We start from the raw sequence: 23,254 nt of genomic DNA, 5'->3' as shown, positions 1-23,254 counted from the left end.
CACAGAGACTCAGTTGTCCTTTGTCGGCTCCGCATTGGCCACTCCCGGTTGACGCACAGTTATTTACTGCGCCGGGAGTACCCTCCTCTATGTCGCTGCAGGGTGGTTTTGACGGTGGCCCACATTTTGTTGGTCTGCCTCCTTTTATCTGTGGTCAGGCAGACATTTGCGCTGCCTGATACACTCCCTGCCATTTTACATTATGACATTGCCATGACAGGCTTAGTTTTGCGTTTTATTCGGGCAGGGGGCTTTTATCATTTGCTCTAAGTATTAGTATTAAGTATTTAGTATTGAGTCTGGCTTCTGGCCTACAGTTTTAGCCTCAGTTTTTAATATGTTTCTCGGTGGTTGGCTTTTCCTTTTTCTCTGTATGGTCGGCCAACCACTGTCACACTCTGTGTGATTTTAATTCGTTTTGTCTGGTCCTTGTTTAAGTTTCTCTTGTTCTGTGTCGTCTGTCATCTGTTCTCTTGAACGTTTTTTATTCTCTGAGGGTGTTTTTAGTATTTGGAAAAGGGGCCCAATGACCATAGCAGTCTGGTCCCTTTAATCCCACAAACCAACCACATTGGTATGGACTGCTGTGGCATTCTGTGCAGTCATATCTACCTCTATTGTATGCCCTATGTGAACTCCCTCTTCTCCTGCACTTATTGGCATGCCCACCTCTCCCTCTGACTCTCCTAAATCTCTGACCAACAACGCCTATTCCTACTCCCATTCTGTTTACATTTCCCTCACTACATTGTCTGTCTTCCTACATGGGAACAGTGGCCACAAAGTCCCAGCTACAGCTTGTTTGTCTAATGGCTTCCACTTGCAACATTAAATTGATTTCCAGGATTTAATATAATTATTAACCGCTTTTAAAATCTGGAATACCGCCGTAATCTACTCATTGAAATGTATAAATTTACGTTAAAAGGTTAACAAAGTAAGTCAAGTATTAAAGTCAGAAACTGTGTATACGACTAAAGGAAGTGTAACTCATGATGCGCAAGTTACTCAGACTACATTCGTCAGGTGTTTGATAACATTTTTCCTAATACCCGTCACAAAATAGTGAAAGGAAGAAATGGTTTATCGCTTAAGACATTTTCGTTGTTTGTGCAGTGCAACTTCAGTTTCAGTTATGACGTTTCTACAGAAACGTACTACCAACTCTGTTCACAACACAGTTTGCAAACAGTATCCACACATACATCTAATTGCATCTACAAAATTATATCATTGTCTGACACGTATTTGGAGAGACATGGCGACGTGAACTTTGAAGAACAGGCTCGTTTTTAGTGGATTATAAGAGCCGCTCGACGACTGTCTGATGCGCTACTACAATTTTAGTTCATAAACTGTACGTGTTTAATTCTACCCAAGACAAGGAAACAGCCAACGAGCCCGAAAGAATTAATAATGACGATTAAAATGCAGAAATGAAAGAACTACGTCCTGTGGCCATCGACTTCGGCTGTTTAAATTTAAATATGGGAAATGATTTTTTCTGAATTCTTCAGTTCTACTCAAAACTACCTTCAGTTAACAGAATGTGTCAAAGCCAAGGAAACGGCCAATATGCAACAGTTTCTAAACAATGCCAAACTAATGAAACCAACATAATTAGGGTTTCACATCTTCCTCCATAAAGATTCTACATGCTTACCATCAAATATTTAACACGTTAAGGCGGTTATAGTCAAACGTCTCAAGTTGTTTTATAAGTGCGAGTTTTATTCTTTAAGGAACTCGTGGTGAAGAGGTTACTAGTTTTCTATGAGTGTGTACTAATAACTTTCTCTACAGTGAGATTCAGCCCATTCCACTTTGTTCAAATACTCTTCGACGCTTCCGTATGGTCCATCACCGACTGTAATTCTAATTGGATATGATAATTTTCCTAAAGTTCATCTAATTTCACACAATCATTTAAATGTCCTGCCGTATATCTAAATTTACTTAACAATTCCTCACGATAAAATCTTACAGTCTCCACATTCCTACCACAAACCTGAATACTTGTAATATGTTTTTTTTTTTTTTTATTTGTCCGCTTTCTCTAGACAAAATCTCCTACAACATTTTTCGTACGAATTTTTTAAATTTAACACATTATAAAATCCGTAAATGTAGCTGACGATGTTGTTAAATAGATTTGTTCACTGCATCACTAAAAAATTAACAAAGGACATACTGAACGTTATCTTACAGTGAAAGCAAAATTCAAAGCGAATAAATACTCACCTGACGTAGCATCCGCCGATTAATGGGCAACAAATACTTGAAATCTCTTGAAAACTTATCTTCCTCGATATCATGTAGTTCATATTACAATTGCTACACACGTTTCCACATACAAAATATGTTGTTTCCAGTTTAACTGTCTTTTCATTCCAAAATTTGTCCAAGACGAACATAGCTGTGAGTCATTTTGGTCCGGCTATGCTTGTCCCCTAGGTGTTTCATCAATAAAGCTACCAACATCTACCATCGACAGCTGCAAGGAAATGTCTAGGATTGATTATCAACACTCCCACCGCTGCTCAGCTATGAAGCGCCGCTCAGATCGGTATTGTAATATAAAAACCACTTTTGGAATGCTGTACCTGTTTCTGTCGCTATGATTGTGCCGTCGCTCTTGTCATTTCTCATAGCTCTAAGATACATTGTCCTTACCTTTGATACCTCTTTGCATCGGTAGTCCCCCACGGTTAATGAAAATTCCGCAATTCTCAGCTCATAGCAAAAGAGAGTTCCATCATCGTACGGTGACGATAGAGGATAACAAACTCAAATGTAGCTCCAACGTCTCTCCATCCAGACTGCACAAGCCACAGCAAGCAGGCTAGCCAGCTGTCTGCCATCATTGATGCAGGATGGTCATGCACTGCATTGGTGACCTGCATTACCCTATGCCGAGGCCCAGTGCTGTGCCACTTTTGTCGTTTGCGTCACCAAAAGTAACGCCGCGTTATAATAAAGTAAGGCCAAGTGTCTGTAAGTAATCACTCGGGCCCAGCTGTATCTCGTCCCCAATCGCAGCCTTCAAAGAGACCTACTCCACTACAGCTGACAGTCCCACATGGTCCTCTCAGTTGCGTCTGTGTCTAGCTAAATTATCTTCTAGCTGCTATCCACACATCGTTGCTAGATCTTATGCTTACAAGATTCGAGTGACAACCATCAGAAGAGGGTCAAGGTGATTTCATCTAGCTTCTGATCATCCACTTGGCCCGCTTATCTTTCCAGGTGATCTCATCTGGCTTCTGGTCATTCACATGGCATTATGGCCCTCTTATCTTTGTCTATGTCTATCTGCAACATCCACTAGCTGCTGTCCATGCTAGATACTATGCTTCCATAGTTTGATTGGTAACCATGAAAAGACCTGCCACCTTTTGGGCGACCTCATCTGGCTTCTGACCGTCGTCAAGGTGTCCAGGGTTTGGGGTCAGTGTGCTATCCAAAAGCATAGCCCGTAATTGTTACAGCACAGATTGCTAGATGTGCTCCCACTTCTGCTGTCCACCTGAAGTCTGCAGCACTAACACTGTCAAAGGCGCGACAGCTGAAATTGCTCTGCTGTGTCAGTGTTCTGCTTTGCTTGTGTACTCGCTATGTGCTAGCTCAGAACGTGACCAGGTGCTTTGCTGAGGCGCCTATCACTGCCTGGCGTCAATTCTCGCTATTCATTCATTGCCCTCAGATTCTGCAGAAACATTCATAAGTAAAGTTATTTTTAACAGAGAGTTTTGGATTCCATGACCACTGGGAATATGCTAGTACGCATTCCACACACCAGCTGTGACGACTATCCTGAGCTATAACAATGCCTTCCTTTCCCAACACTGGCACTATTACGAATGGTGTCAGAAGTATGTCAGAAACATGGAGCTTCACGGGTCTGGATGCGGCATCGTCATCGCAGCGTAGCAAGTGTAGACAGTTTTGTTCTAATGTTTTCCGTCCTTGAGATTTTCAACAGTGCAACACGTAGACTGGAAAGTTGGTTTAAAAGTTCGTCTCGTCAAGATGAGCTCAGGCACTAATTTGGGTGAATTTACGAATACCAAGGAAGAAACATAAACTTATAATAGTATGTGCCTAGTTAGGTGCACACAGTGTAATGTGTTGGGGTACAGTGTCCCCTGCGCTCAATTCTCGTCAGTGATCTTTCTCAAAAGCAGAAGGCCAGAGTTTTATGCCAATGAATGCAGTGAGATCACACTGTTAACGGCCAGGAGTAAAGATTAAGAAGTGTTTTCTAATATGACGTATCATTAGTATTAAGCTTCCGTGGTTATGTCCATTTGTTACACACATGGGATTTGCAGTGACTAAGTGAGGGGAACAGGTGGTTATCACTCAGGAAGCGGTTCAGTGAGTTTGGAACAAATAGCACAGTTAATGGCAGATAACACAGACTTGCTTATGCATGGCTTCGGAATATGACAGATCCTTCTCCAGTTTATCAGTATGCAATCTAGATGTTATTCGTTAGTTTACTTGATCCTTTTTTTAAGTAAAGCAGCAGAGAATGTATTAGCATTTGTGAAGAATCTGTTGACAGCTAGAAAGCGGGGTTGTTGGTCAGTGGATGAGCTGTGCTACAAATGTCCCAGGAGGAATGGCCTATAAACAAAATATTGAATAATCGTGGCTCTGAAGTGCATACCTTAAAGGCTATACACACTTGTTCATGTTTCCAAATGTGAAACACATATTTTCTACTGAAAAAGTGCTTGAGAGAAGTCATTTTTATTTGTAGGCTGTTTTTATTTTTGAAATAAACATTTTATTTCATTCATTTGCTATTAGCTAATTTCGAGCCTTTGTGCGCAATTCCGAGCTACTTCTGTTGTTAATCTCACAGTGTAGTTCTGTAATCCTATAATATCCTATTTTCCATACATCTGTGTCCAGCAAGCTCCATCGCTGTGTCCTTCATAAAGGTTTCTTACTGCTATGGTAATAACCTGCATAACTTACATATGCATCGTTTCACATCTGTGAATTCCATATGCAAAATAGAAAAATGAAATCGTCACTGAGACTGCATGCACTACATTAAAGTGCATTGGTTTCAAGTTTCAAATAATACAACAAAAGACATGGTTTTAAGAACCTGAACACATAACCCATGAAATTAGAAGTGCCTGTGAGCCTATATATACGAAAGACTATGGAAAAATTAGATATGAAGTAATTGTTGATAGAGCTTGAGGACCTGTTTAATCCTCATGGTTCTTTGGGAGAATTTCCAGTGACGTAATACATAATCCCAAAAGGAAATGAATCACCAGTGTTCTGTATATAATACTTCATGCTCATCACTTACAACCAGTGATTGAGGAGTTTTTTAACCAGCAGTTTTGGTATAACTTCATTGAGAAACTATAGGTCCTTCAGGAGTATCCATGGTGGTTGTACTGCAAACAGGTACAAGTGGAAGAAAAGCTTATCATTTCTGCTGTGACTACAAATATCTTAGGCGTACAATTACAGATATGTGTCCAATCCCATATATAACAGAAACCTTAGAAAACTTGCGGCAGTGCAGGTATTTTCTACCATAGATCTATGGGGTGGTTACCACCAGTTTGAAGTAGCACTGGAAGACCAGCGAAAACCGGCGTTTAGAGTTCATTCAGGACAGTACTAATATCATTGTATGCTGTTCGAGTTGAAAAATTTGCCTGGCACATTACAGCATTTGTTGGAAAGGATATTATGAGGTTTAAAACCAAGATAGTGTATGGTACATTTGGAAGACAGGACTGTTTTTTCTAAAGAATGTGGAGACGCGTCAGGGAAGCCTTTAAGTGATTGCACACAGCCCACCTCACTCTATCAATAGAGAGGTTTTATTTCACACTACAAGAAGTGCAATATTCAAGACGCGGCATTGCGTTTGGACAGACTGTTGACTAAAGGAGGCCGCTAAGGATTTTATAATGCCTCAGATGGAGTAGTTACAATCTTTCCTAGGGTTAACAAATTGCTATACAAAATTTCTCCCAAAATATTCAGAAACAACTTGATGTCTTGTGCATTCACTGAAAAAATGAGTAATGTTCCACTAGACATCAAAATGGGTGATGCATTCAGAATATTGGAAGAATATCTTACAACTAGTTCAGAGAAAGACTTCATATTGCCCTGTGCAGATAGTAATCATGCACTGGGCTGCATATAGTCAAGAAATAGAATGGCTGGAATGTATCGATAACAATGCCTAGCATCAGTTAAAAAAAGCGAAGAGAAATACTTCTACCATGGATAGGAAAACGCGAAGCCCCATATATCGTGTGACATACATCCAATGTTATTTGTATGGTAAGATACTTAAAGTGATAGCAGATCACAAAAGTTCAGTAGTTATTGGAGTTGAATGATCCACCTTGTAGTTTAATGCGTTAGGCACTGAACATAAGTGAATTCAGTTTGAATTAATTTATAAACCTGGCAATAATCACCAGAATGGAGACAGCGTCAGTAGAAAGGTTGGTATGTTAACGAACAGGTGGCCACACCATTGTGGAGTGGAAGGCAGGGCCGGCTTCTATTTCCAGTGCACACACAGTACATTGTGGACAACTGTGTATTGTCTAAGAAGACAAGACATGGACCATGTATTGTGATTCCAGCCATGCTGCATGAGGGTGAGACAGGCACATGACCACATGTTATGAGGACACAGGGATCAAAGAACTACTGAATGGCAGGTGGCTAATCACTACTGGTAGCATATGCGCAAACAGGATGTCAAGTAGCATGTGAAAAACTGTGTACCATGTGCACACTGACCTGTACTGAATGATCATTATATTCCACTATAGAGATCACCTGCAGCTAATAAGATATTTGGAATGATTGATATGGTCATCTGAGGACATTTTGAGAAAATGCTGGCACAGAATCGCTATGTATTGATCATTACAGATTGGCTTTCACCCTAAGTGGAGCTAATAGCTATCCTAAATCAGCAATCCAACACATCGATATGGGCCGTCGTAAATAATTTATTGTTGAAACTGAGTGTTCCAGAAAAATTAACTATAAACTACAGCACTAATTTACCATGTTAAACAATGTACCTAAACAGTATGCTCTGAGAAATTTGTGCATGCACCAGCATTGTACTCTGTCGACAGATGTGCCATAAACTTCCACCTGTTCTGTTTTGTAGGGTGGGCAGCCTACAACCTGCAGGTTCTGTGGTGTGGCATGGGTGTCCAACAGTTAGTCGTCTGGTTTCACCTTTATTCAATGTGAACCGCTCAGAAGTTTATCTGTTTCTGAGGTGTTCGTTCCCAGGCAGGTGACCATAATGATCTGCCCTTTGTCGAACTGGATTACCTCATTGGCTTTCCCGATTTGTGACCTGTATCATCACTAGAACGATTATCCATTCGTCTCTGTTCAGCTTCTGAACCTTCTTTAATGAGTCATGTCCCCAAAACGTCATGTCAATCAGTATTGAAACGTCAGTATTCCAGTGGGTAGTGCTTATAAAGTTTTGGCTCATCTGTGTAGTATGTCAGAAACAGCAGGGACACTCACAACATTGGACACATAGGCTTCCAGCCTCGCCTGGGGGTCCTGTCCACGCTTTGGCCGCACCAGCATGTAGATAGTGCCAATGTCAGGGCAGGACCGCAGCAGCTTCTCCACAATGGCTATCCCCAGGAAGCCGGTGGCCCCTGTCACCAGCACCGACCGACCGGCATACCACTGTGGCACTCGGGGACCCGAACGCACATCCTGTCTTTCCACGGCAACCATTGGAGATTTTTCTTCCTGTAAATAGGGACATGGAATCAGAAAACGCTACACACTTGCCTACATGCTTGAGTACACTCTCTGAAGCTCTGAAGGTTGCAGAATTAAAATACACGAGGGAAGGATTATTCTCTACTTGTACAGAAGCCAGACGGCACCAATAAGTTTCGAAGGACAAGAAAGGGGAGCAGCTGTTGAGAAGGGAGTGACGCAGGGTTGTATCCAGTCCACAGCTTTATTCACTTGGAACACAGCAGAAAACAAGGAGAAATTCGGAAAGTCGAAAAGTTAGTGAAAATATCAAAGAAGTTTAAGATTTGCGGACGACGTTTTTATTTTCTCAGAAACAGGTAAGTAGCTCGAAGAGCGATTAAAAGGAGTGAATAATGTCTTTCAAGAAGTATATAATATCAATGTTAACAAAAGTAAAAGACAAACCATGGAATGTAGTCGAATTAAATCAGGGTATGCTGATGAAATTAAGTAAGGAAAAAGGAGACTAAAATTAGTAGACGCGTTTTGCCATTTGGACAGCAAAATAATTAATGATTGTCGAATTTGAGAAGAATTAAAATATGGGCTATCAGAAGGAGGAGAAATGTTTATGAAAAAAAGAAATTTGTAAACACATACGCAAATTTGAGTATTACCAGTCTTTCTCAGTAATTTGTATGGTGTATGGGCTTACCCTTAAGTGAAATTTGCATGACAAACAGTTCAGCCTCAAACAGAATAGAAACTTTATAAATTTTCTGCTATTGAAGAATACTGACCATTACGAGTGTAGATGGAGTAACTTACAAGTAGTATTGCAGCGAAGAGGTGACAAGATTCCTTTGACTAAAACCGGGTACTGGTTGATACGACACATTCTGAGCCATCAAGAAATAGTCAGTTTGGGAAAGCGGTGAACCCAGGGCAGGGAGGGTAGTGTACAAACTGTAGATTGAGATCATGGCTTGAATACAGTAAGCAGCTTGAAATGAACGTGGGTTGCAGTAGTTAGACAGAGGTGAAAAGTCTTGCACGGGATAGACTGGAGTGGAGAGCTGCAACAAATAAGTCCTCTTACTGATCAATGCAACAACGATTGATCCTGCGTCGTTCTAGCTTCGCAGTGGAAGCGACAGGGATTCGAGAGGCTCACAAATTTGGTCGTAATTTCGAATTCCATAATCTATTTTTAGTATCAGACTCAACAAATGTATTTTAATTGTAATAAAACTGGAAACTGTTTACATTTATTTTGATTCACAAAAAATATCTCTAGAGAGATGTTTTTAGAGAAGTAACAGCGGATTGTTTACTCGGCTATACATACAAATGTTTTGGTGCTTGGACAGTTTTTGGCCCGCACCCCGTATGGGAATTCACTCACAAAGGTAATTAATTGCTCCATTTTCAAGAAATTTGTAAGTTTTTCACAATTTTTTATGTGCTCCATTGAAAAAGTAATGTTTCCATAAAATCAGAAGTTTTGTTTCACTGGTCCGTCTTGATGACACGAACTTTTACACTTCATATTAGCGGCTTCGGCTGCTGCTATCTTCAGATCTGTTACAAACAAAATCGGGGTATAACCAACTAAATTCTACAAAAGGCCTGGAGCTACATAAGAAACAAAATGTATTTACATGAGTAGCAGCCATGCATAGCAGCCATACATACCATACAATGTTCTGACGTAGGTATCAACGTCAAGTTATACTTGTAGGTTCATAGTAAGTGCTGGTGATGATCAGTAATTGGACAAATAACTGAGGCCAGAAGAGGGCATTATAGCTAGGGTATATGAATAACCAGTATCGTAAATGTAGTAGTTAAAATGCGGTTTGCGCAATCATTAATTAAAATTACTTCACATGGCAAAATGAGCATCTGACAATGAAACATGTATCAATATACACTCCTGGAAATGGAAAAAAGAACACATTGACACCGGTGTGTCAGACCCACCATACTTGCTCCGGACACTGCGAGAGGGCTGTACAAGCAATCATCACACGCACGGCACAGCGGACACACCAGGAACCGCGGTGTTGGCCGTCGAATGGCGCTAGCTGCGCAGCATTTGTGCACCGCCGCCGTCAATGTCAGCCAGTTTGCCGTGGCATACGGAGCTCCATCGCAGTCTTTAACACTGGTAGCATGCCGCGACAGCGTGGACGTGAACCGTATGTGCAGTTGACGGACTTTGAGCGAGGGCGTATAGTGGGCATGCGGGAGGCCGGGTGGACGTACCGCCGAATTGCTCAACACGTGGGGCGTGAGGTCTCCACAGTACATCGATGTTGTCGCCAGTGGTCGGCGGAAGGTGCACGTGCCCGTCGACCTGGGACCGGACCGCAGCGACGCACGGATGCACGCCAAGACCGTAGGATCCTACGCAGTGCTGTAGGCGACCGCACCGCCACTTCCCAGCAAATTAGTGACACTGTTGCTCCTGGGGTATCGGCGAGGACCATTCGCAACCGTCTCCATGAAGCTGGGCTACGGCCCCGCACACCGTTAGGCCGTCTTCCGCTCACGCCCCAACATCGTGCAGCCCGCCTCCAGTGGTGTCGCGACAGGCGTGAATGGAGGGACGAATGGAGACGTGTCGTCTTCAGCGATGAGAGTCGCTTCTGCCTTGGTGCCAATGATGTTCGTATGCGTGTTTGGCGCCGTGCAGGTGAGCGCCACAATCAGGACTGCATACGACCGAGGCACACAGGGCCAACACCGGGCATCATGGTGTGGGGAGCGATCTCCTACACTGGCCGTACACCACTGGTGATCGTCGAGGGGACACTGAATAGTGCACGGTACATCCAAACCGTCATCGAACCCATCGTTCTACCATTCCTAGACCGGCAAGGGAACTTGCTGTTCCAACAGGACAATGCACGTCCGCATGTATCCCGTGCCACCCAACGTGCTCTAGAAGGTGTAAGTCAACTACCCTGGCCAGCAAGATCTCCGGATCTGTCCCCCATTGAGCATGTTTGGGACTGGATGAAGCGTCGTCTCACGCGGTCTGCACGTCCAGCACGAACGCTGGTCCAACTGAGGCGCCAGGTGGAAATGGCATGGCAAGCCGTTCCATAGGACTACATCCAGCATCTCTACGATCGTCTCCGTGGGAGAATAGCAGCCTGCATTGCTGCGAAAGGTGGATATACACTGTACTAGTGCCGACATTGTGCATGCTCTGTTGCCTGTGTCTATGTGCCTGTGGTTTTGTCAGTGTGATCATGTGATGTATCTGACCCCAGTAATGTGTCAATAAAGTTTCCCCTTCCTGGGACAATGAATTCACGGTGTTCTTATTTCAATTTCCAGGAGTGTACAATTCGTGGAATTAGATCTATACTTAAAATCCAAGTAAAAAGAGCTAATAATAATATGGTGAAGCTCCTAGATTGGCAAAGTAGAACACGCAATTGTGTAAAAGCCAGTATGAAAAGCTTAAGAACAAAATCTTATCAATAAAACGAAATGTTGCAACATTACAAACAATTGAACCGTAACTGTAAGTGTAAGGTAGTTAACGAAACAGTGACAACTAATGAGAAAGTCGATAGCCTGGAGTGGGACCTCAGTGGCTTCTCTGTACGACGTCCTCGTTTACTTGTGGCGGAACGTGCGGAGGAAGGCCCAGTCTCCTCGTCGCTGTCGGCCGCCGCACGCGACCGCACGTCAGCTCGCCGGGGCGCTCGACGCTGCTCAAAATGGTAGGTTTCTGAATACACTATTTCGTGAAGGCTCAGAATGTCTCGTATGAACCAGTACCCTGTTTTCGTGAAAGAAATCTTGTCACCTCTTCGCTGCAATACCTACTCGTTAGTTACTCCATCTACACACGTAATTGTCAGCATACCATTCAAGTTAAGGGGCTCCAGAACGCCCTATACTTGCAATGTTAAAATAACGCTTATAAATTACATCTTTCCTCACAAAGTATTTGAGGTAGGAAGTTGAACTTTTTACAGATTATTTATTGGAATATGGGCTACAACTTAACACAGGGATTTTACAAAATTTTAGTTCAGTTATTAAAGATGATTTTTTTTTCAATTGTAATGAAAATTCACAACATTTTTTTGCAATTTTTTATTTATATATTCAAAAATATACAGTTTTTTGGAAAAAGGCTGTGTTAAATTATGCAGAAGGTACTGTGTAACATTTACTGAAAGTTTGAAACAAATATGTTTGGAAGATCCTTAGAAAACATGTAATTAGTATGAGGAAATAAAAGTTTTGGGAATCGAGCGACAAAGATTGGATTAACTTTTTAGTGCATTCCAGGTTCATAGGCTGGATTATCTTCATCCTCTGCAAACTCCTCCTCCAGCTTCCTCTTGTTCCTCCTCCTGTTTACTCTTGCTTGTATTTCTAGACTCTTTACAGCCCTGTCTGCAGCCCGAAGGCGTTCCTTGTCTAAAGCAAGCATCGCTCGTACCATGTTAGAACCTATCTTCATTCCCATATTTCTAAATACCTTGCACCTTACAATGTTGCCATCATTGAAAGTCGCAACAGCATCATACACACCAAAGTGAAGTGTTTCTATTCCAACAAATACAGTCTTGGGGATTCTCGACCATATAACACTACTTACACTTTCATTGGGGTTTTGAGTTTTTCCGTGAATACACTTTTTCAACAGTTCAGGTGCTGCTAAGTCTCTGAAAATAGGTTAGCCACAACACATACTTTATCTCACATCACTAAAATGTACCTGATGAACACGGACGTTAATAATAACACCATTTGACAGCAGTTTAACAGCGCCACAGTGGGTCACGCCCATGTAGAACACATTTCAAAAAAAATTAAAAATAGTTGTAGTCTTCGGAATTGAATAAATTATATATATATTAAAAGATAATAGTCTGCAGATTCAGAAAACGCAAAAAAGTAAAAATTGAACTTTTCATGATTTTGAGACTATCCGGAGCCCCTTAAACGCATTCTGGTCATTCAGCAGTATTCCCGATTATCGTTTTCTGAGTACATTAAATCCCCATTTCCTCGAGCAGGTTCAGAAATTGAACCTTCGGTGTCCTTTGCAACACTTTCATATTATTCTCCGTGTTTCCCGCTGCTGGCTTCAATTATTTGTATAAATACCAAACACATTCTTATCATCACCAGCGCTTACTATTTACCTATATGTATAATCTGAAGTTGATACCTACATCACAATATTTTATGGCATGTATTGCTGCTGTACATCGCTGTTAATAATGTACTTTTTATTTTTTATGTAGTACCAGGAATTTTATAGATTTACCGTCAGCAAATTGAATTTAGTTGGTTACATCGTATTTTCGTTTGTAACAGATCTGAAGATGACAGTAGCCGAAACCGATAATAGGGAAGTTTAAAAGTTTGTGTGATCAAGACGGACCTGTAAAATAAAGTGTCACAATGTGATAATGGACACATTTTCAGATTTTATGCCTTCATTTGATAAAATTAGAAGGAACTTATATTACTATCAGCTAATAATAATTATTTTCGTGACCAGATTTCACCACTATTTATCGTTTAACGTTTCGTTTTATTTTTAAGTTAGCTTTCCATTGTATGCGTTATGTGAAGTTTCACACACCATTTTTTTGTAAAATTGCAACGTATAACATTATTGCCAACATTTTTATTAATAATAAATTATAATTGCTTACTGCCATTAATACAAAGCAAATAAAAATGAAATATGATCATAAATTACTCTGTGTAGTACTAGATTAGGACAACCCAGATCAGAACTATTACTTACAACTTTGACATTATATAATGGTAACATGAGAAATAATAATTTATATGGAGGAAGCTAATCTAACACAGCGCGTTTCAGTTTCGTTGCGACTGCGGCTATGAAAAATTAAAATCACGGATTATACTCACGAAATAACTGTATTGTCTCAAAATAGTCTCCCTCGAACAAAAACACAGCTGAAATCATTTATAACAGTCTTGAAAGATTCACTTGCCTCTTTTTTAAATGCATTAACTTCAATTCTGGGAACAACCAGGAGTCGTGCGGGGCTAAATGGAGCGAATACGCTGGCTGACCTAGGAGTGTGATCCATTTGCTGAACGAAAACTAGTGTATAGTCTTCGCTTTGTGGGGTGGAGTGACGTCATGGAGGAGCTACCGGAAACCTGCCTCTCGGTATTGGGGTCGAATTCAAGGAATTCTCGCCCACAAAGAAGTACTCGTAAAATTTACGTTTCCTCGCCGCTGCAGTGCCATTTTCCATCGAACATCAGTCACGTACAGTTGCATTCACCGCCAGGATGCCTGTTGCAACAATGCTAGTGCTTTGACCTTCCACGCAGCTGTTTCAGGAACTTCAATGGTCGTAACGCAGCAGCTCGCCACGAGATAGCATTGCAGCTTGGAATTTCACACAAGCATTCCTAACGGAACTGGGAGTCACTGTGTGAATGGATGGTATGTGATAAATTTAAATGTTGTGAACATTCAGTTACTCTGGAACATCTACCGTCGGCCGTCACCACACAATAGGTCTAAGAAACAGTTCCATTCTGGATTCTGTCTAGGCAAGACGCTTAGGCTATCTGTGATGTGTAGAGAACAAAATTGTACAGAACAGACAATTCTGAATATTGCGGAATATATTTCAAGAAGAAAAAATCTCATGGAAACAAGGGTAACCTGAAACATTTTATCCATTCAAGACTTTATAATGTAGGAATTTAATGAACCATTTTACAACCAGGAATCATTCAATTAAACATGGAAACAGCGGTAACAACGAGTCCAGAGGAAAAATCAAACATCTTCTGTTGCAACTATCCCTCATATTTCAAGCAAAATTATGATTGCAAGTAGTCGCAGCAGGATATTGTGAGAATTAGACAACCTGTACTGATATAGGGACAGGTTCGGTATTCAACCGAAAATCCGAAGTGGGACCGTAAAATGAACGTCAAAATCCTGAAAATTTTGAGATAAATACTGCAGAACTAACCTAGAGAAATGGGAATATCATTTATTTGACTCCCAGATTACGTTCGACGAAGCTACAACGACAAGTGGGTCTGGTGGTAAAGGACGCCAGAGCCGCTGTCCCGGTAATGAACAGCACTCTACCACCCTCCTGTTGCAAGGTTGGGCTCCAAAAAACAGCGGTGAAGAATGGGCAGACGAGTAATACATTTCACTCGGCCACAAGGACCAGCTTTACTCGAAGACTCAAACAATATTTAGAAACTCTCTAAGGAATCGAAAACTTCAGGCGAGCAGGAAGCCCATAATTACCGTGGTAAGATTGCTTTCCAACCATGGTTCAACTGTTTCCCACTTTACGCTGCATAGGTATCAAGGATAATACTCTTTGAGGATTTCAGGATGAAAGAAAGAGGAGATGTGAACAACTTATGTTATTGTGTTTTTGCCAAGAATAGCAAAAATGCTAAGTCATTTTGTGAACATGTAAGTGACTCTCCCAGCAGGGATAACAGTTCTTCTTCACGAAGATGTATAACCACTTAAGGCCATTTTTTAAAGTTATACATTTCTGCCACTTATGTTTATACATGTTTCTGTGCTAACAATGGTTACATCAGTACTTTAATCTTCTGATTTATAATCCTCAAATTTGGATGAGTTCTTTCCTGATGCATTCTTTTACCATTATACATGGTGTCTCGCCAAAACTTTTTAACGTTCGGTTATGCATCTGTGTGGATACTCTAATATAAGCTTAACCTGTACAGACCCATAGTATTTTGATACATCTATCTGTTTTTATTAAATTTTGTACAAATTTGTAGGTGGTAAGGTTCAATACATCCAACTCAAAAAATAATGGAAGAAAGAATGGAAAAGCTTAGATCTTTCACGTGAAATCTAGTAAGGTTGTAAAAAACAGAAAGTAATACACTCAGGTGTAGGGATAAAGGGATCCATACAACTCTCCTATTAATTAGCTGCTGGTAAACCTTTCGGGATGTGAGGTCGTGGTCCAAGAACCTCTTCGGTTCCTGACGTTTCGTCCATTATTGCGCTGGACATCCTCAGAGGCGCTCCTCCGCTGAGTCTTGCCAACTGATCGGTTGGACGTCCAAGAGCGATGTAAATACTGTAGGAAAGGGGCCGTGGTCAAAGTAACACGTGATGAGCAGTGATAATCCTTGTCAAAGATAAAACTTAACTATCGATTATGGTCTTGTGAAAGATAAAATTCTCTAGCGATTCTGCAGAGCTACTGTCCACATGCACTAAGTTTTATTGCCGCCTGATACTGATGTTTATAAATTCCAATGGCTTCTCTACATAGTCGTAAATAAAAATGTTGCGTTGTAGATATAATTTCTGAATCAGAATGCTTCGTTTCATGGTTTCCTGACTGAAGAGCATGCTCTGTTACAGCTCATTTCTCTATTTTTCCTAGTCGGCAAAGACTTTTCTGCTCTTTAGCTGTGTATTTACGCTCCTGTTGGTAGTGCCAAATAAACTTTACCACATATACACGGAATTTTGTGTACACCACATGCCGACAGAGGAAGGATTTGATATTTTATAGACCCAAGTCAGTTTTCCCAATATGTATATCATGTATTCCATACGTGGAAGAATTGATGGCACTAACTATGGGTCTCAAAGGAAACTATATTTTATGGCTTTTGGGTACCCCATTCAGTCTAGGACACAACTTCACGCTTCAACTAAGCTCTTTTATCTCCTCTTTGAACAGAGGTAGATGACTTAATCAGATCATTTGTTTTCCTCAGTACGCTGGCTGTAGGATCCTTCGTCAGTTTTTTGTACTGTGCTGAAGTAAAAAAGTTAAAAATTTTGCTTCGATAATCCTCTGTATTCATAACAACAGTACCATTCCCTTTATCAGCAGGAAGAACCACTATCTCTTCATCTGCATTTAAATCTCTTAGAGCCTTCCTCTCAGCTTTCGTTAAATTACTTTCCAAAGATTTACTGTGGCATAAGACGCTGGTGGTTTCGGTTTGAATTGAATTTGCAGTTTCCTTGGAGAGATTTCGTATACCTGCTTCTACATTCGCGATAATTGTTTCAGCTGGCACTCTCATAGGTGTTATAGCGTAGTTTCCCCGTTTTGCAAGTATGGAAATTCGTCTTGAGATAATACGCTCTCCGACTTGTTAATAACGGATCAGATCGGTAAGAATTTACTGAACCATGACATAAGACTGGACTTTAGACTGACAAAAAAAAATGTCAAATGCTTCGGTCTGTGAAGGATAAACGCCCTGCTCTGTCGACATGTGATGCATACAAAATTCCTTGTACGTGTGGTAAAGTTGATATTGGAACTACCAAGATGAGAGTAAATACACGGCTAAAAGAGTACAAATGTCTTGGCCGACTAGGAAAACCAGAGAAATCAGCTGTAGCGGACCATGCTCTTCTTTCAGGAAAGCACGAAATGAAGTTTACTGAAACAGAAATTTTATCTATAACGTCAAATTATTATCCACGACTGTGTATAGCAGCCATTGAAATTTATAAGCATCAGGATAATTTTAATAGTAAAGAGGAGGCAATGAAACTTACTTAGTCACACATGGGCAGTAGCTCTGCAGAACCGCTAGCATTTTTATATTTGACAAGACGATAATCGATAGTTTAGCTTTATCTTTGACAAGCATTATCTCTGTTCATCACGTGTTACTTTGACCACGCCCCCTTTCCAACAGTATGTACCTCGCTCTCGGTCGTCCGACGGGTCAGTTGGCAAGACTCAGCGGAGGAGCGCCTCTGAGGATGTTCAGCACAGTCCTGGACGAAACGTCAGGAACCGAAGAGTTCCTTCCACCACTACGTCAAGTCCCGAAAGGCTTACCAGCAGCTATGTCTTCCGGTCATGAAAGTCTTCATCCTGTGATCAGAAAACTCTATGAGGCGGATTTCTCAAAATCAGTCAGACGTCTGGAATTTTTACGTAAGAAGAGAGCACATTTAATTTGTACTTTAACCTGCTTGTTACGTTGTAGAGACTCTTCTTCCATACAAAACTTTAAAAAACTGAAGAAGATGTTCCAGACAGGTCGGGTGCATTGGATTTATGATTGTACAGAAAGAGTACTACTCCGAGAAAGGATACATTATACAAGACGAGAAATGGATTCTGTTGACCGTAAGTTACTGAAACTGCATCTTGCCAGTAAGGTACAGATAGATCTGTGAAATAAAATAGATTACCTTACGTTTACATCTATGGAAGGTATGATGGAAACGACTACTAGAGGATATAAGAAAATGTACAGAGAGTTGCAAACTAATGTAGTAATTACAAGCAGTATGATGATGTCTGATACTGTTATTAACAAGTCGGAGAGAGTGGTATCTCAAGCCGAGATTTCGGTCCTTGCAAAGCGAGGAATCTACGCTATAACGAAATTCGAATTCGAGAGTACCAGTTGAGGCTATTATCGAGAATATAGAAGCAGGTATACGAAATCTCTCCAAGGAAACTGCAAACGTAATTCGAATCGAAACCACCCGGGTATTATGCTACAGTAAACCTTTGGAAAGTAATTTAACAAAAAGTGAGAGGAAGGCTCTTAGAGACTTAGATGCAGATGAAAATATTGTGATTCTTTCTGCTGATAAAGGGAATGCTACTGTTGTTATGAATACAGAGGATTATTGAAGCAAAATTTTTAACCTTTTAACGTCAGTACAGTACAAGAAAGTTACGAAGTACTTAACAGCCGGCGTACTGAGGAAAGCAAATAAACTGATTAAGTCATCTACCTCGTTTTAAAAAGATGATAAAAGAGCCTTGTTGAAGAGTGTAGCTATGTGTCCTAGACTGTATGGGGTACCCAAAATTCATAAAATAGATTTTCCTTTCAGACCCATATTTAGTACCATTTATTCTTCCACGTATGATATAACAAGATATCTGGCAACTCGTTTACAACCATACATTGGGAAAACTGACTCATATATAAAAGACTCGCGTCATTTTATTGAGAAACTTCAAGGGTTAATTCTGGCTCCTGAAGATATTCTTGTAAATTTCGACATAGTGTCCTTACTCTCTATGATTCCAGGTAACGAAGTTACGATTTTTATAACGGATTTTGCCAGGAGATTAGACTGCTTTTTTTAGACATTACCTTACTTCCAGTGGAACGATGAAGTTAATGAGCAACTTGATTGTGTAAAATGGCTAACCCATTCGGTCCTGCAATCGCTAATTTCTACATGGAGAAATTCGAACAATCGGCTCTGGACAAAGCAAATAAGAGACCACCTCACTGGTACCGGTTTGTAGATGACACATTTGTGGTTTGGTTCCATGGTAGAAAGGCTTTGGACGAATTCTTTGATCATCTGAATAAAATTAATCCAAAAATCCAGTTCACCATAGAATATCTTCCTTAAATATTTTAGTTATGAGACAGCTTGTATGGGCAAGAGGTTTATACCACCGTCAGAACCTTCGCAGAAGACGAGCTAAATTACTTTGTGATTTGACCTTTCTATCCCGGTGCCTTGATAAGGATGTTATTCCCAAATTCGCCAGAATTAGTCACCATGTGTAGACAGTGAAAGCCAGAAGAATCTATCAAAGGGCCAACGAAACACTTCGCCGTGAAATAATCCATCAAATACGCAGACACTTGAATTATGTTAGCTTCGTTTTAATTGATGTGCATTTTTCATTGGCGGCAACTCCCCCACCCCTGGACTGGGATAAAGTGGGCAAAATAACGTTTGATCATTCAACATGGTTTTCTGATTTAAGTGCTATGTAACAAAAAGAGAAGTTTGAGAAGCTAGCGGTTACAGTTAAGAATGAAGACGCTATTGTGGATTCGAAGCGAGTAGTGGTGGATCTCTCGTCAGAAGTACTCGATGAAGCAGCTGTTTCAGTTCTGGGCAAAGGGCTGAATTTCGCAACTACACCGAAGAGAATACCTGTTGAAGAAATCATAAGTGCGCCGGCTGGCGTGGCCGAGCGGTTCTAGGCGCTACAGTCTGCAACCGCGCGACCTCTACGGTCGCAGGTTCGAATCCTGCCTCGGGCATGGATGTGTGTGATGTCCTTACGTAGGTTAGGTTTAAGTAGTTCTAAGTTCTAGGGGACTGATGACCTCAGCAGTTAAGTCCCATAGTGTTCATAGCCATTTGAACCAAATTGTAAGTGGCGTCGAAGTATCCTTGTTTCGTCTTCCGAAGGTGCAGGCCGAAGAAGTAAGACAAGATGTGTCGAGAGTTCTACGGAAATCGAAACCTCCGAAAAGCAACATATCTGAGCAGGAAAGGAAATCTCTTATTGAACTCATGTGAAACGAAAGCATCGTTGTAACAAAATAGGATAAGGGGAATGCTACCGTTGTTTTGGATGCTGTGGATTATTACAAAAAAATGGTTCAAATGGCTCTGAGCACTATGGGACTCAACTGCTGTGGTCATCAGTCCCCTAGAACTTAGAACTACTTAAACCTAACTAACCTAAGGACATCACACACACCCATGCCCGAGGCAGGATTCGAACCTGCGACCGTAGCAGCAGTGCGGCTCCGGACTGGAGTGCCTAGAACCGCACGGCCACCGCGGCCGGCCCGGATTATCACAGGAAGATGGAACAACTACTAGCTGATCCTGTGTATCGCAAGTTAAAAAGCGATCCGACGAACAGAATCGTTCGGAAAGTGAAAAACCTGATATCAGACTCCAGACTGGACAGCTCTGTTACAAAGAATCTAACACCTCGAATACCTGTCTCACCCAGAATGTACGGACTACCGAAAATACATAAGGAATCGGTTGCTTTGAGGCCTATAGTCAGTGGGATAAACTCGCCGACTTATTTTTTAGCACGTCATCAATCTGGCAAACTGAGACATCTCGTTGGTAAAAGAAATACTTTTATAAAAGATTCGAAACATTTTTTAGAAATTATACGCACACTGAGGATGTCTGTAGGTGACATTCTTGTTAGCTTCGATGTAACATCGTTATTTACTAGCGTCCCAGTATTAGATACAATGGAGATCATAAGAGATAATGTTGCTCCAGATGTTTGTGACTTAATTGAATTATGTCTTCGTTCGAGCTATTTTAAATACAATGACGAATTCTATGAACAGGCTGACGACCTGGCCATGAGCTCACCCATTTCGCCAGTTGCAGCTGACGTTTTTATGGAACGTTTTGAGCAACAAGCGATAAGTAGTGCTCCTTTGAAGCCTTCTTGCTGGCTCCGCTATGTGGACGATACATTAATTATATGCCCACACGGCGAAGAAGAACTTCATGCGTTCCACAATTTCCTAAATGGGATTCACCCCAAAATCAAATTCACCTTGGAGGTTGAGAGTGAGGTCGGTCTCCCGTTCCTATATGTGTTGGTATACAGAGGATCTGTTAACACTCTAGGTCACAGAGTGTACAGAAAGCCGACTAACACAAACAGGTATCTAGACGCCACTTAGCACCACCACCTAGCCCAGAAGCAAGCAGCACTCAACACTGTCTTCATGTGCCTTCCGTATCAGCGATGACGACAACTTAGAATCGGAGTTGAATTTTTTAAAGAGGACTTTGTAGGCAAATGGGTATGATAGTTATTCAATCGACAGGGATTTTAGTCGGAATATTTATACCGGTAATAAGACTGACGAGGAACCGCCTTCTCACTCCGTCAGGTTACCGTTCGTTTCTGGGGTCACTGACCGCATAAGCAGAATTTTTAAAGAAAAATGGTATTCAGACATCTTTCTTTAATCAAAACAAAATAAAAGACTTTTTCCAACGGAAAACGGATGCACCTGATTACCTCCACAATGCAGGCGTCTATCAAGTGTCATGTGGCTACGGCAAAGTGTATATAGGCGAAACGGGAAGAACTGTTAAAGAACGCATTAAGGAACATGAACGGCACATGCGGCTAAAACATAGTGCAAAATCGGCAGTAGCAGAACATCGCGAGAACTGTGGCTCTGACATCGATTTTAATAACGTACGTGTACTGGCTAAAGAAACAAACATTTATAGGAGAAAGGTCCGAGAAGCGGTTGAAATTTCTAAGAATGCATCTTATTTCAATAGAGAGGATGGTTATAGGCTTCCGGCATCGTGGCTCCCCGCCGTCAAGGAAGTAAAAACGCGGCCGCGGTGTGTGAGCGGCATAAACAACGCGCTGCAAGTCACCTCGGCGGACAATAATATTTTGGGTAAACATTCCCCCTCTCTTGCTCTGTCCGTTTCGAATCTAGCCAACCAATAGCGGTAGCAGGCATTTCTACCAATAAGCTTTCTTCAGCAAAAGTGTGGAATAGTGCATTTCTATCCAATGACGATGACCGCCAATGGTATCCACAGGAGATGAGCTACCAACACCCCTTCTCCTGTATTAGCCGATGACTATGGCCCACCAATGGCAGCCATATGAATTTTAACCAATACTTTCATTTCTCCAGGACGAACGCCAGGAAATTCCCCCTTTATAAGTGGACGCGACACTCGTCTCTGACAGTGTTCTAGGAGAAGTGGACACCAAAAGATCCTGAGGAAGATCCCAGCAGAGGGGCCAAAACGTCGAACATTTTAGAAGAAACATGGCGCGACCTAATAACCCAGAAGATTTTAACTTCAGCAACTTCAGTCTGATGGAAGTTTGGAACATAAAGTTCTTCAGAAAGACACATACGGACAGATATTTGCATAAAAATTCCTATCGCCATCCACAACAAAAGACAGGTGTTATTAAAAGTCTTGTCGATAGAGCCAAACGGATATGCACATCGGAACACCTGGATCCTGAAATAAAATATCTGAAGCAGGCTTCTGAGAAAAATGGCTACTCAGGAAAAGAGGTAAAGAAAATTTTGCGACCAAAGAACGAAAGGCGGAAGGACAAGGATGAACGACAACGATGAAAAAATACAGTTTTTTATTAAAAAAGTGACTGTTCAGATCTGTGAGATTTTACAGAAACATGATATCAGACCGGTCTTTAGACCAACAGAGAACATAAGTCGAGTACATTGACCTGTGAAGGATAAACACCCTCCTCTGTCGACATCTGGTGTATACAAAATTCCGTGTACGTGTGGTAAAGATTATATTGGAACTACCAAGAGGAGCGTAAATACACGGCTAAAAGAGCACAAAAGTCTTTCCCAACTAGGAAAAATAGAAAAATCAGCAGTAGAGGAGCATGCTCTTCAGTCAGGAAACAGAAATTTTATCTACAACGTCAAATTATTATCCACGACTAGGTACAGAAGCCACTGAAATTTATGAGCATCAGGGTAGTTTTAATATGAAAGAGGAGGCAAAGAAACTTAGTGACATATGGACAGAAGCTCTGCTGAATCGTTAGACAGTTTTATCATTGACAAAACGATAATCGCTAGTTACGTTTTACCTTGACAAGGATTATCTCCGATCATCACGGGTTACTTCGACCACATCCCTTTTCCTACAGTATTTAAGTCCCCCTGGACATCCGACCGGTCA

At 41.3% G+C, this 23,254-nt stretch overlaps 1 protein-coding gene across 2 annotated transcripts in view; it reads right to left on the bottom strand.

The window, feature by feature from the left end:
• LOC126100487 (fatty acyl-CoA reductase 1-like) overlaps positions 1-23,254 on the bottom strand; it is a 253,551-nt gene that overhangs the window by 166,524 nt on the left and 63,773 nt on the right. For both annotated transcript variants that reach the window (XM_049911094.1, XM_049911093.1), the window contains exon 2: positions 7,561-7,797. In XM_049911094.1, coding sequence (XP_049767051.1) covers positions 7,561-7,782 — 222 coding nt within the window. In that variant the 5' untranslated portion in view covers positions 7,783-7,797. The remainder of the gene's footprint in view (positions 1-7,560; positions 7,798-23,254) is intronic.

The sequence above is a fragment of the Schistocerca cancellata genome, chromosome 9 (genome assembly GCF_023864275.1).
Source record: "Schistocerca cancellata isolate TAMUIC-IGC-003103 chromosome 9, iqSchCanc2.1, whole genome shotgun sequence".
NCBI classification, from domain to species: domain Eukaryota; kingdom Metazoa; phylum Arthropoda; class Insecta; order Orthoptera; family Acrididae; genus Schistocerca; species Schistocerca cancellata.
This window is presented reverse-complemented; position numbering and strand designations above follow the sequence as displayed.